Source organism: Habropoda laboriosa, unplaced genomic scaffold (assembly GCF_001263275.1).
Source record: "Habropoda laboriosa isolate 0110345459 unplaced genomic scaffold, ASM126327v1 scaffold54, whole genome shotgun sequence".
NCBI classification, from domain to species: domain Eukaryota; kingdom Metazoa; phylum Arthropoda; class Insecta; order Hymenoptera; family Apidae; genus Habropoda; species Habropoda laboriosa.
This window is the reverse complement of record NW_017100156.1, coordinates 23813-35418: the sequence shown is the minus strand read 5'-3', so window position 1 is coordinate 35418 and position 11606 is coordinate 23813. Positions and strand designations below refer to the sequence as shown.

Sequence of the window (11606 nt, the reverse complement as noted above, 5' to 3'; positions counted from 1 at the left end):
GTTACGATCGTAGAAGAATGAGTCAAACTAATAACAATGATTATCCCTCTAAATTAAACTCTTAGTTTAGCTAAATCGAGACAATAAACTTATCGAAGTATATATTATCATTTCTTAAATTATTTGAATTTCATTAAAGTTTATGCGAGCGATGATCTTTTATCGATCACTTTCAATCACGGGTTTAATTGATCCAGCCATCACCTTGCAGAGTGATTAGTCTGTATCTACAGAAAAGGCATAATTCGTTCGTCATTTTTTAAGGGTTAACTTTCATTTGTAATTATCGGTCAACAGGTAATAGCACAACCGACAAAGATTTAGACAATGTTTATCGCCTTCTGGATGCGGATCTGAGGCCATTGACGCCCGATCAAACTTGCGAGAGATCGAAAGAAATCTTCGAAGAGCACAAACAGCTTGCGCAAGAATATTTAAAGGTTCAAACGGAGATAGCGTTGTTGGGCCAACACAAAAATGAGATGCTTAAAAATTTGACTATAGACAGTTTAAGGCAACAAGAGGAACTCAGGAAACTTGAAGATGAGAAGGTGAGTCGATTCACAGGAGTCCGATGTAAAATTCATTCAGCACAGAGTGATTTATTTATAAATCATCAGGTTACTTGCAATGTTTCAATTGTGATTTTATACGAAAGAAAGAAAAACGAATTTCCGAAGTTTTTCAATTAAATATGTCTAAAATTTTCCTCTTTTATCGCACTTTCTCGAGATTTCGTTAATTCTTTAATCGTTTAAACACTTCTTGTGTTATGTTTTCTTCTCTTTCTCGATCGAGGGCAACAGATTAATTTAGGTCTACCTTATCGGTTACAGGAGTCCTTAATAAAGCTGTATCGAAATTTAAAACGCCAGTTAGAAATTATGAAGAACCAAAGAATTAACAATGCCCTATTGAGCAATGCTCAAGTGGGCCCGACAGTTTCCGGAAACAATGGGTGGTTTGTGGTACCTTGTCAAAATCCTTCGAGACACTCTTGAATATGCCGATTAGGCAAGTGTAAGCGTTTGAACGAGGTTCTTGTCTCTTTTTTTTTTTTTATACTACGTTTAGAAATTTCTCCTGATTTCTTCAGAGCGAACAAAATACGAAAGATATATTGATTTTTCTTGTGAATATAATGGGAATTCTTTGTAAAAAATATAAGTAGTTTACAGTAGATTTTATTGTATAGTTTACAAAGGTTAAAAAGTGAATCGAGTGATGCAGTCTTTTAAAACACCGTTCTTTTTTTCTGCATTTGATTTTAAAAATGTTTACCGAGTCTGCTACGTTTTTTTTTTTAGTGAACGAAATTGTATAAAAATTGATTTTATTACCAATAACACCATAAAATATAGGTATGAAAAGAAATATTGAATTAATTACATTGAAAATATCTGAAGTTGTAATTGTTGCTTAAATTGTAGGGAGAATAGTAAGTTGCGATTTTCCGTAGGCTGTTATGTGATTAAGTATGCAATGAAATATGTTTATGATTGTTAAGTCTGACTTTGCGCAGTTGTGATTGAATATGTCAAAATTTCGAGTGGTAAATATTTCTGTAACTACAAAATTAATATATTTGAAAATTATCGATCGGGAAACAACGATTAGTTAACCGCCTGCGATTTAGCGATTAGTACACTTATTTATGTAAGAATTAACATCGATAAGTAATTAAGGATGTATCGTATCGTTACCTTTGCTATCTAATTTGCCATTATACATACTTATTTGTCATTGCAATTAATTTGTACAGTCAGTTACATATTTAATAACTGGCGTAATTATAAAGTATTAATTATTGTATTTAATTAAACACTGATATCTCACTTGTTTACAATCGAATTTTTATTTTCAGCGATAGCTTTATTAATACGAATTGACTTTTAGAATTGAGCTATCGTAACTAAACAAAAATCTATACCTTGATTAAAGGTTTGTTTCTTTTTAAAAAGGATTGCTAAACATTATTTTTGCTTACAAATTTTATATATACATATATTTAGTAAATATATGCGATCTTTCCTTTTTATTTCCTTGTCTTTAATAAGTACTTAATAGTTTCATATGTTCTTTCTTTTTGAAATGGTAAGTAAAACAGTCGTTTAGAAACTGGTTGAATCTAGATAATTTACATTCTTTATCACTAATAGATATTCGAAAAGTATTTGATGTATTAGTGTTTAAAATACAAATTTAAAAAATTAAACATAAATTTAACACATAAATGAATTGTAAGTTGTAATAGTAGCTTAAAGAAAAAATATATGATTAACACATAAGTAATACAAATCGCTTGTTTCGTGTCCTTACTTTAATTTTTCTAAAAATTCATGGAAATCAACGTGCTTTTCGATTTGCCCTTTTGCAATTTTATGCAAAATACATTGTATCTTGCAATTGGCAAATATTTTATTCTCAGAAACGTTGAAAATTGTAATTTTTATAACGTAAAAATTGTATCAATCGTAGCCGAAGTTTGTTCAGAGCAATAAAACACACATGGGTCTGACCGTAAACGTCGCTTTCTACTGTCAACCATGACATTTCCGCAGACACAATTTCATGGCCGATAGAACGATCAATTTCGTAATATACGCCACAGTTAACAATTCTATCTTTATCAATGCTTCCATACAAATAACGTTTTCCACTATTTATTCTCTATAAAAGAAAGCGTTGAAAATTCGTCCAAATAAATACAAAAAGAAAAGACTGATTTACGATACTTTCTGCACACGTTGTTCATATCCCGTTACGGCTATCATATAATACAAATGAAAAGCTACAGTCACATTCGAATTTATTATTTCCAATCGGGTGACAAAGTATCGTTTGTCTGGCGCGTAAAATTCCACCGATTCTTTTTCCCTTTTTCACGAATATAAATTAAACGCAATATCTGTAATTTCCCCGACGTCAAGCGTTCACTTTAATTACGATGTCTATTTCCAAACAAGAATATAAAACACATACATATATACCGTAATTACATGAATCATCCTTGTTTCTTATCGAAGAATAAGGCCGACACATTGTCTACAGCGAGGGCAATTCGATTATTAAACGTGAAACGTGTATCTCCGTATTTTAGTCGTCGATCTTTAATCCGACCAGCGTCTAAAATACATATGTACGCGTTCTTCGTCGCGGCATAACGACGACGGTTCATTCAGAATGTGAAATTCGCAAAATTCTCTCGTTCTCTATCACCAAAGGCGCGCGCGATACAATCTCCTCAGATTCTCCGTTCTTCGAAACAGGATTACGTGTCCCAGAGGTGTCGCTTGAAAACCACCGGGTCTGCTGTTGCGGGCCACAAAAAGGAAAAGGGCGGAGAAGTGTGCGGTGGACACGCGATAAAGGAGACAACGTTCTTCGGTCCTCGATAACGCAGAAAAACGTTGAACGTGCGGGATGCGCACGCACCCATCGCAACCACCATACATGCATGCCGCTGGTGGGGTTGTAAAGGGGTGAAAAACGGAAGCCCGGTTAGATAGGAAGGGTGCAGTCGCCTCAGACGTCTGCTCGATCCTACTCTCACGTTGAGCCTTCCCTTTAAGCTTTCCGTTTAATTCTCTGTTCCACTATTCGATTCTTCCCCCCTTTTTCTCAACGACCACCCCTGCGATGGCTTTGGACGCGGACGAGAAAAGCTACATCCTGGACGCGAGGAACAATTACGAAGATGTAAGTAGTCGAACGATGATATTCATGCATCGGTTACTCTAGTAATAAATCACTGTTGTCCTTCGGTCCTTCCGTTACTCGGGGGAACATGGTGGTCGCGTAATTAACGCGGCGATTGTTTCATGGGTTGGTTAATTTGATTACGAAAGGGAGGATTTTGCGTAATCCGGTTTTGTTTTAAAGTGACTACGCGCGACGAGATGGTTTCGAGGTCTCGTTAGGTGTGCTGCTTTTTGGGGTTGGATTAGTGCAATTGGAACGAGTGAGAGGAACCCTGTTTGTTTCAGCAGAGATTGATGAGAGAGAGAGAGAGAGTAGAACTGATTAGAGGAGGGTTGATCGTGATATGAAGGACAGAAGTCGTTCGGTGGAAATAGATTGAAAATCGGAAATTGGAAATGTGTTTGGCTTTTTGGCAATAGTGGCGGAAAGTAATTTGCTTTCGGTCGGTTCGGAGATGGAATTTCAAACTTTCGATTTGTCACTGAACATTCCAGACAAGTTTTCTTCCTTTTTTTTTTTCTTTTTTCTTTATTTCCCTTCCCGTCACCGAGAATTGTTTGTACCGTGAGGAAAGTTTTACGTAAGGGGATGGATAATAAAGTTTCCTTGGATTTGTTACGACGTACGTATCCTTCCGAAGTTGTAATCAGTTCTCCAAAGGGAGGAAAGTCAGAATTTCGTTTCTTTTTATTCAAAGTTTATTCCACTTCGTACTGCTGTGAACAAAGGAGAAAAATCTATAACTCATCAAATATGTATACATGCATATACGCATTCCCTTTTTTACGTATTTCTTTCTTTACCTGCGTTTTCCGCGTTGATATTATTTTCCGTCGTATATACGTACGCTACGAGTTTTTATCGTTTTATTTTTAACCACACTGCGGCGATATTTTCGGAATGTTTCGGGCTATTGTCCTATTTACGAAGGAAAGAGAGTAATTGAGGATGTCTAAGAGATAGGGAATGATGAAAAATTGGATAGATATATATAAAGAGAACGCGTAAAAATACATTTCTTCGATTATTAATAATTTTACAGAATTTACAAAGTTTCCTCTCTTCCATCATAAACAATACGTTGATATTTAGTATATCTATATATTGTATTTAGTTAACGTGTGTAATTATACACGGTTTAACGAACCTTCTCTTGTTCATTCATGTTTCTCGGAACTTTTATAATTGTACAACAATTTGTAAGATTATAGGTTCTCGAAAGTTGGGTTCAATTGCTGGTCGTATGCATATATATAATAAATTGAAAATTTCATTTCAAACTTTTGTTTTTTTTTTCTTTTTAACTCAGCCAGACAAATTCACTACGATGTTGTTCAATACACGCAATATCGAAGTCTTTGTTTTTCGTTCAATTGGTACATTCGTGTGGACCGTTTTCATTCGGAGCTACCGAAGCAGGACGTTTGATGAAACAAAATTTAATTAACGATTTAAAAGTAATTGAATTTCGCTGAAATTAGACGTTCGAAAGAAGAATGTTTATAATTATCCCCCGAAGTCCTGCAACACATTTTTCCCTTAAGAATATTGCTCGAAAGAATGTCATTACGGCGGAATTTTGCAAGCGTGACGATCCCACCATGATTAATATTTAAAATGTCAACCCTGTTGTTAATTTTCACTTTGAACAGGGCGGCAGCCTCGGTTCAGAGGAATCTTACGATGACATGCGGCAACTTGTCGGGGTAAGAAATTTAATTGGTTAATTAAAGTTCATGTTTAATCATCTTTCGTTTCTGCCCGAGTTAAATAAGCAAATGCATGAATTTTGCATGGATTAGTTAACACTTTTCTGATATACGAAGGAGAGAGTAGTTCAAATGTTTTTATTCGATGTACGTTAGTTTAAATAAAGACAAAAAAAGTAATCATATAAAGTGCAAAAGAAAAAAAAGAAATCTATATGAGTGTGTAGTTACGATATTAATTAATTAAAACTGGAAACGTTGGAAATCAATCGGTAAAATTCAACGGGTATGAATGAATTCGCAGTACAATGGCGTTTCTATTATACGAATTCCCATTAACCGAATACACTACACGTTCAACATCGTGCTAACAGATTTTACCAAAAGGTTTTTTCGTACAGCTGCGTTCCACTTTTTTAAGATAGAAACGTTTTATCTAACACGATACAATGGTATGCAACTGTAGAGAATTCGGATGAAAATTACAAGTTTTTGCATGATAAAACATTCTGTTATTTAAATTATTCAATTTCCTTTTATTAATTCAAGTAATTAGTACTCTATTGCGTTTTTACTGCTTGCAAAATTTTCCGTTCAATAGACTGTTTAGCGTGCATATTAGAACAAAATTAGCTATATTTAATTTCGTTTTCTTTTCATATTGCAAAAATTTCTAACGCAGCTAATCCATCGAATTACATTCAACAAACAGATTCGCAAAATGTATCAATACTAGTTTCTTTCCTTCTCATTTGTCTTCTATTGCAATTTGTTCTTTCATAGATGTAAATAAAAGATGATTTTATAGGAGAAGGAAGAAGAACCCGGAAAATTCAATAGCCTACCGTTGGCCAGTTTTAACTTCATCAATTCCATTATCGGCAGTGGTGTCATTGGTAATTCGAATACCTTAATGATCGATAAAATAATAATCCTTGAAACACCGAATTAATGTGCAAAATAATATGTACAATTTGGTTTTCCTTCGATATACAAATATGTATTTCGTATACACAGGATTCGCATGATAATTTATAATTCTTTTGGATGAAAATTTATCATCACAACGGAATGTCCTATTTTTACTTGATTGCATATACATATATATGTATAATTAACTTATATAAATACTGACAATGAGTGGGCTGTTGCCGAATATCAAACACCTTGAAACGTACTTGACACTTTTCATTACCGATTCCTTTGCTACTGAAATTTTAATGATCCCTTCATCCTTTTTTTGCACAGCTTCGTATATCCGATTTTTCCGATATAACATTTCGAGATACGCTCGTGCATACATATTGCAAACGCGACATCTTCTATGCATAGAGGCACGCACATGTATTTATACATGGATGATTATAGTCTTTATGGGCGATGTCAGGAACCTTGGCCTTCTTTAAATTCAGGGATTCGTATCAGTTTTATTTTTTTATTCTTTTCTTTTTCAGGGGAAGTTGTTGGCTCGATGCCCACTCCCTTCCGATCATTTCGTATGACGAATGATTCATCAGGGATCGCCTATTTAAACGGTGAACGTGTTCGATCGGTTGAAACGGATAAAACGAACGGAACGGAAAAGAACATTTCGTTAGAAATAATACACTTACGATCGAATTATTTGATTAATGAAATTATTTGTTCACCAGTAATGCAGAAAAAGAGATATCTTGCGATCCATTGTATACTTCAATTGTAGAAATTAGAAGAGAGAATACTTACGAACGATTCTAATTAGATTTCTTTCTTTTTTTTAATAAAGCAAGGACTATTTCGGTGTTTAAAGGACGATAATTATTTGGAATCGTTGGAAAGAAACGACGAAACAATTAATTAACATTTTTCAGGCATACCCTATGCACTACATCAGGCTGGATTCGGCCTGGGGATAGCATTATTAGTAGTGGTGGCAGGCCTCACCGATTACTCTTTAATTTTAATGGTTAGAAGTGGCCACATCTGCGGAGAAATGAGTTACCAGGGTTTAATGAGGGCCAGTTTTGGTCGTCCAGGATTTTATATTCTTACAAGTTTGCAGTTTATGTATCCATTTATAGGTAAATACAGTTTTCACAACTTCAAGATCCTCTGCTAACAAAAGGCGATGAAAATGATCGATTAAAGACCGTCGAATTAGAATCATTACAATTCATTCGATTTCACGGGAAAACGTGTGAAATATTGAAAAGATTTTTAGTATTTTAAATTTAGTATTAAAAGATCTCGTATTATAGTCACGTCAACAATTTATCGAACAAGTCACTGTGCATATTTCGATGTGAAAAATGCACTTCGAGTTGAGTTCATTAAAAGTATCCAAGTAGTTAAAAGAAGAAAAAAAAAAGTTGTTCGATAACACTTGGTAACCGTATTTGAAGTGAAAGCAGCGTATCGAAAAGCACTCATCTTTCCGCGTCTCATACGAGCTTGTTTAGGGAACTCGAATTCGAAACTTACTCGTCTTTTACTTTCTAGCAATGGTCTCTTATAACGTTGTTGTCGGCGACACGGTGACGAAAGTGCTAATAAGGGTAACAGGGATGAGCGAGACTAGCATTTTCGCTCATCGTCAAGTGGTCATCTTCTTTGCGACGCTATGCATCACTATACCGCTGTGTCTTTATAGAAACGTGGCTCGCCTAGCCAAGATCTCTTTCCTTTCGTTGGTCTGCGTCGGTTTCATTCTCTTGGCAATCTTGATTCGGATGGGTACGATGTCTGCAATTGTGTGAGTGGATTTCTAAATTTTCTTCTTCCATTCGAAGCTTCAAATTTTTCTTACGATTTTCACGTATTCTCTGTTTTCCTTTCTTTTTCCTTCGTTCTTTTAAAGTGGAGGGTACAGTTGAACATTATTAAACAATAAAAAGATACTAGAATATCTCCTGGATGTTTTCAGCTATTCAGAATTTTCTTCAGACAAGAGTATGTGCATGAAAAATAAATTTAAACACGAGCCCTACGTGCGTGGTGCAATGCAAATGAGCTGGGAGAGGAAACGAGGATTACAATTATATCGACACTTTTATTTCTCTTTTTCTCTCATCAGAGTTTCAATATTTACCATACTCTCGTGTAGAAATTTGTTGAAACATATTTATCATAAAAATTGGCGAGTGTTATCTCTATTCGTTTAACGTGATAAGAAAAAGAAACTGCAACATAAGCAGTGTTACTCTTGTTTTGCCAACTGTATCCTCCCTATTGAGATAAGCAGACGTAAGAGGATTAAACGTTGAATCGGTTCAATTTTCAGACCAAGCCAAGAAGATAGCTGGCGATTCGCAAATTTCCCCGGCATAATTCCATCCGTTGGAATTATGGCATTCGCCTTTATGTGCCATCATAATACATTCCTTATCTACGAGTCTATAGAGAGGGCTACCCAACAGAAATGGGACGTCGTCACCCATTGGTCACTATTCACCTCGTTCTTGATCGCTACAGCATTTGGAATTATTGGATACGCCACCTTTACTGCATACGTCCAGGGTGATCTTATGGAGAATTATTGCTGGGACGATGATCTGATGAATTTCGCGAGAGTCATGTTCAGTGGGACCATTCTTCTCACGTTCCCTATTGAATGCTTCGTTACGAGAGAGGTGAGACACTTTTTCCTTTTCATAATCTTTTTTCGCGAATTTTTAGGGTTACACTTTTAATAACCATTCGTCTCGTACAGAGTGTGTCGTCCTAAGAGTAGAACGTAAAGTATCTTTCAACGGTACGAAGAAATGTATTTAAAAACAATTTTTCTAAGAGGTTTCATTCAAAATTTATATCGAGCACAGTAAAATAATTTTTAATAGGTAATAAAGCTGTTTTTATATTGATTTAAAAGGATAGAAATTTCTTGCTTTGAACAACAATAAAATACAACGGTGAAGATGAAAATTACCGTGATTGAAGATGGCAAGGATACGAGGGGAATAGGGTGATAGAATGTCGTTGAATAATAGAGAGTGAATTGTGGAAAGGAAATGGGGGGACATGAATGGGGAAATCATGTAAATTGAAATGCATGTCGAGTATAATTGATAATACGAAGTGTAGCGGAGATGTTTGATGATAAGCCACTGAAATATTATCAAAGCAACTCGGTACCTTTGTCCAACACTGTACACTTGTTTCTATTCTCTTTTTCTCCGTTCGACGCGTTAAAATCTTCAATTAAAAGCGCGAATGTTTCAACTCGAATGGAAAGTTCAAAAATTATTTCGTTCAATTTTTAAGTATTAAAGAAATAATTATTTAAAAATTGAATTTACGCGCTACTGCTAAATGTAGCTGTAAACATAATCGTCCAGTCACTAGAAACCTGTTTAGCTTGACCATTAATAATTTCCTACGAGAATAAAAAAAAAAATCAATGATAACCCTTTCACGCAGAGCGTTCATCCCGTGAGAGAAAAAAAAAGCGATTTACAATTAATCGAGTTTAATAGCTGAGTAACACATCCAAGTTTCTTCTACTAACGTTGCAAAGTTTGCAACTTAATCACAGCAGCTGTAACGAGAAATGTTCTAAAGCGACAAACTAATTTCCCTTCACCGCATAACATTCACAATATCCAACTAAAGTGAACGAAGTCCTTGTAATTCTGTTTATTGCTACAACTAACTAAATTCCATTTCACTTGTACTATTTAAATTTCTGCCGGTTTCTTCGAATCATATTTTCCTTCGCCCAGTTTAAAGTCTTCACTTCGGACTTCCTATTGATTCTTATTATCCCGATTTAAGGTTCGAAAGCAATTAAAATGCGATAATTAGTTCATCGTTCAAATCTTAATAACAAACTTCACGCGAAGTAACCTAATTACCTCGATAGAAAATTCGCGAACTACTTTTAGAGATAATAATGCACACGGTAGAACAGATTTAAGCGTTGACGATAAATCTCGATCAGAGGAGGGCATTTTAAAGATCATGAAAAATTGAATAAAAAAAAAAAATTACAAACACCATTGCAAATCTTTGAAAGTCATTGCAAGTCACTTCTCGATATCAAGCAATGGTAACCTTCACTTACGAAATATTGATGCATAGTCCGGGTATTTTTCATTTTTTAATCAAACCTCGTGTAATCGTCAATTCACATTCACAAATGAATATCAGAAACCAACTAGTTTATACGGAAATGAAATTCTTTCTCCAGGTAATCCTGACAGCAATCAAAGGAACCGACGAACTGGAGGATCACACAGCTTACGTCCCGAACTCCGACCGGAAGTACTTGATAATCACACTGACGATAGTGTTGGTCGCTTACCTGATCTCGATGTCCACGGATTGTCTAGGGGTGGTCCTCGAATTGAACGGTATCCTCGCAGCTGTACCGTTAGCTTATGTTCTCCCTGGCCTGTGTTATCTCAAACTCGAAGAAGGACCAGTTCTCTCGCACAAGAAACTTCCTGCGCTCGGTTTGATGTCCGCTGGCGTGTTCGCCGCGGTCTCTGGCTTGCTGTTGCTGATACTGAACAGAGACACGTCCGGTTCCTGCGTGCACGGAAAGGTAATGCCGTATTGTATCGATAACTCGACCAGCACGAATTTCAATTCGAGCATCAGCGGTACCATTAGGCCGATGTAACTCGGGAGATCCCGTGTTGCTGCTCGAGAAACTCTGCGATATTTTTCTTTGGGGTAGGTACGTTTTTGTATGCTCCTTAAGTAAGTGGTTTTTTTTGGAGTCTGGGGAACGGAATCGTGCTTGTAAAAAAACAAAAGAAAAGAAACAGGAGAAAAATGTTTCAAGATTCTTTCTAGTCTTTCTTCCTTTTTCTTTTTTTCGTTTTGTATAATTGAAGAAATAGCAGCTCGACTTGGATTAACGAAAGAAAGAGTTCACAGGGAAATAAGTGGAAATGCTGTTACAGAGGTTAAGGAAGTAGGGATTACGCGTTAATTCAAATCGATATAGAGGACAAGTAAAAATTCTCTTCACCACATCTGACACTGTGTACATTTAGATATTAATGTTACGAGAATAGAAAGACGATGTTAGGGAGAGATTAAGCGACCGTGCTGATTAAGTGACGCTAGAATATGTTACGATACACGATGTACCTTGGAGATTTAAGAATGCAACTATCTGTTGAATTTCTCAGCACTTTATCTTGTTGAACGCGTGAAATCGAATATTTTTTAAACACCGAGGATTATAGACAATATTATAATGTACAACTT

General features: G+C 35.6%; 2 protein-coding genes across 2 annotated transcripts in view; both read left to right on the top strand.

Annotated features, from left to right (window-relative positions):
- Positions 1-1021, top strand: part of LOC108576812 (mitogen-activated protein kinase kinase kinase 7-like) — an 8745-nt gene extending 7724 nt beyond the window's left edge. Inside the window, 2 exon segments of the mRNA XM_017939876.1 lie at positions 298-551; positions 837-1021. Coding sequence (XP_017795365.1) covers positions 298-551; positions 837-1001 — 419 coding nt within the window. The 3' untranslated portion in view covers positions 1002-1021.
- Positions 1022-3525: 2504 nt separating this feature from the next.
- On the top strand, positions 3526-11010 carry LOC108576926 (putative sodium-coupled neutral amino acid transporter 11). Its single transcript, XM_017940004.1, has 7 exons — positions 3526-3699; positions 5355-5408; positions 6220-6307; positions 7262-7471; positions 7890-8142; positions 8671-9019; positions 10576-11010. The coding sequence occupies exons 1-7, from the start codon at positions 3640-3642 to the stop codon at positions 11008-11010; spliced, it is 1449 nt and encodes a 482-aa protein (XP_017795493.1). The 5' UTR covers positions 3526-3639.
- Positions 11011-11606: the final 596 nt, after the last annotated feature.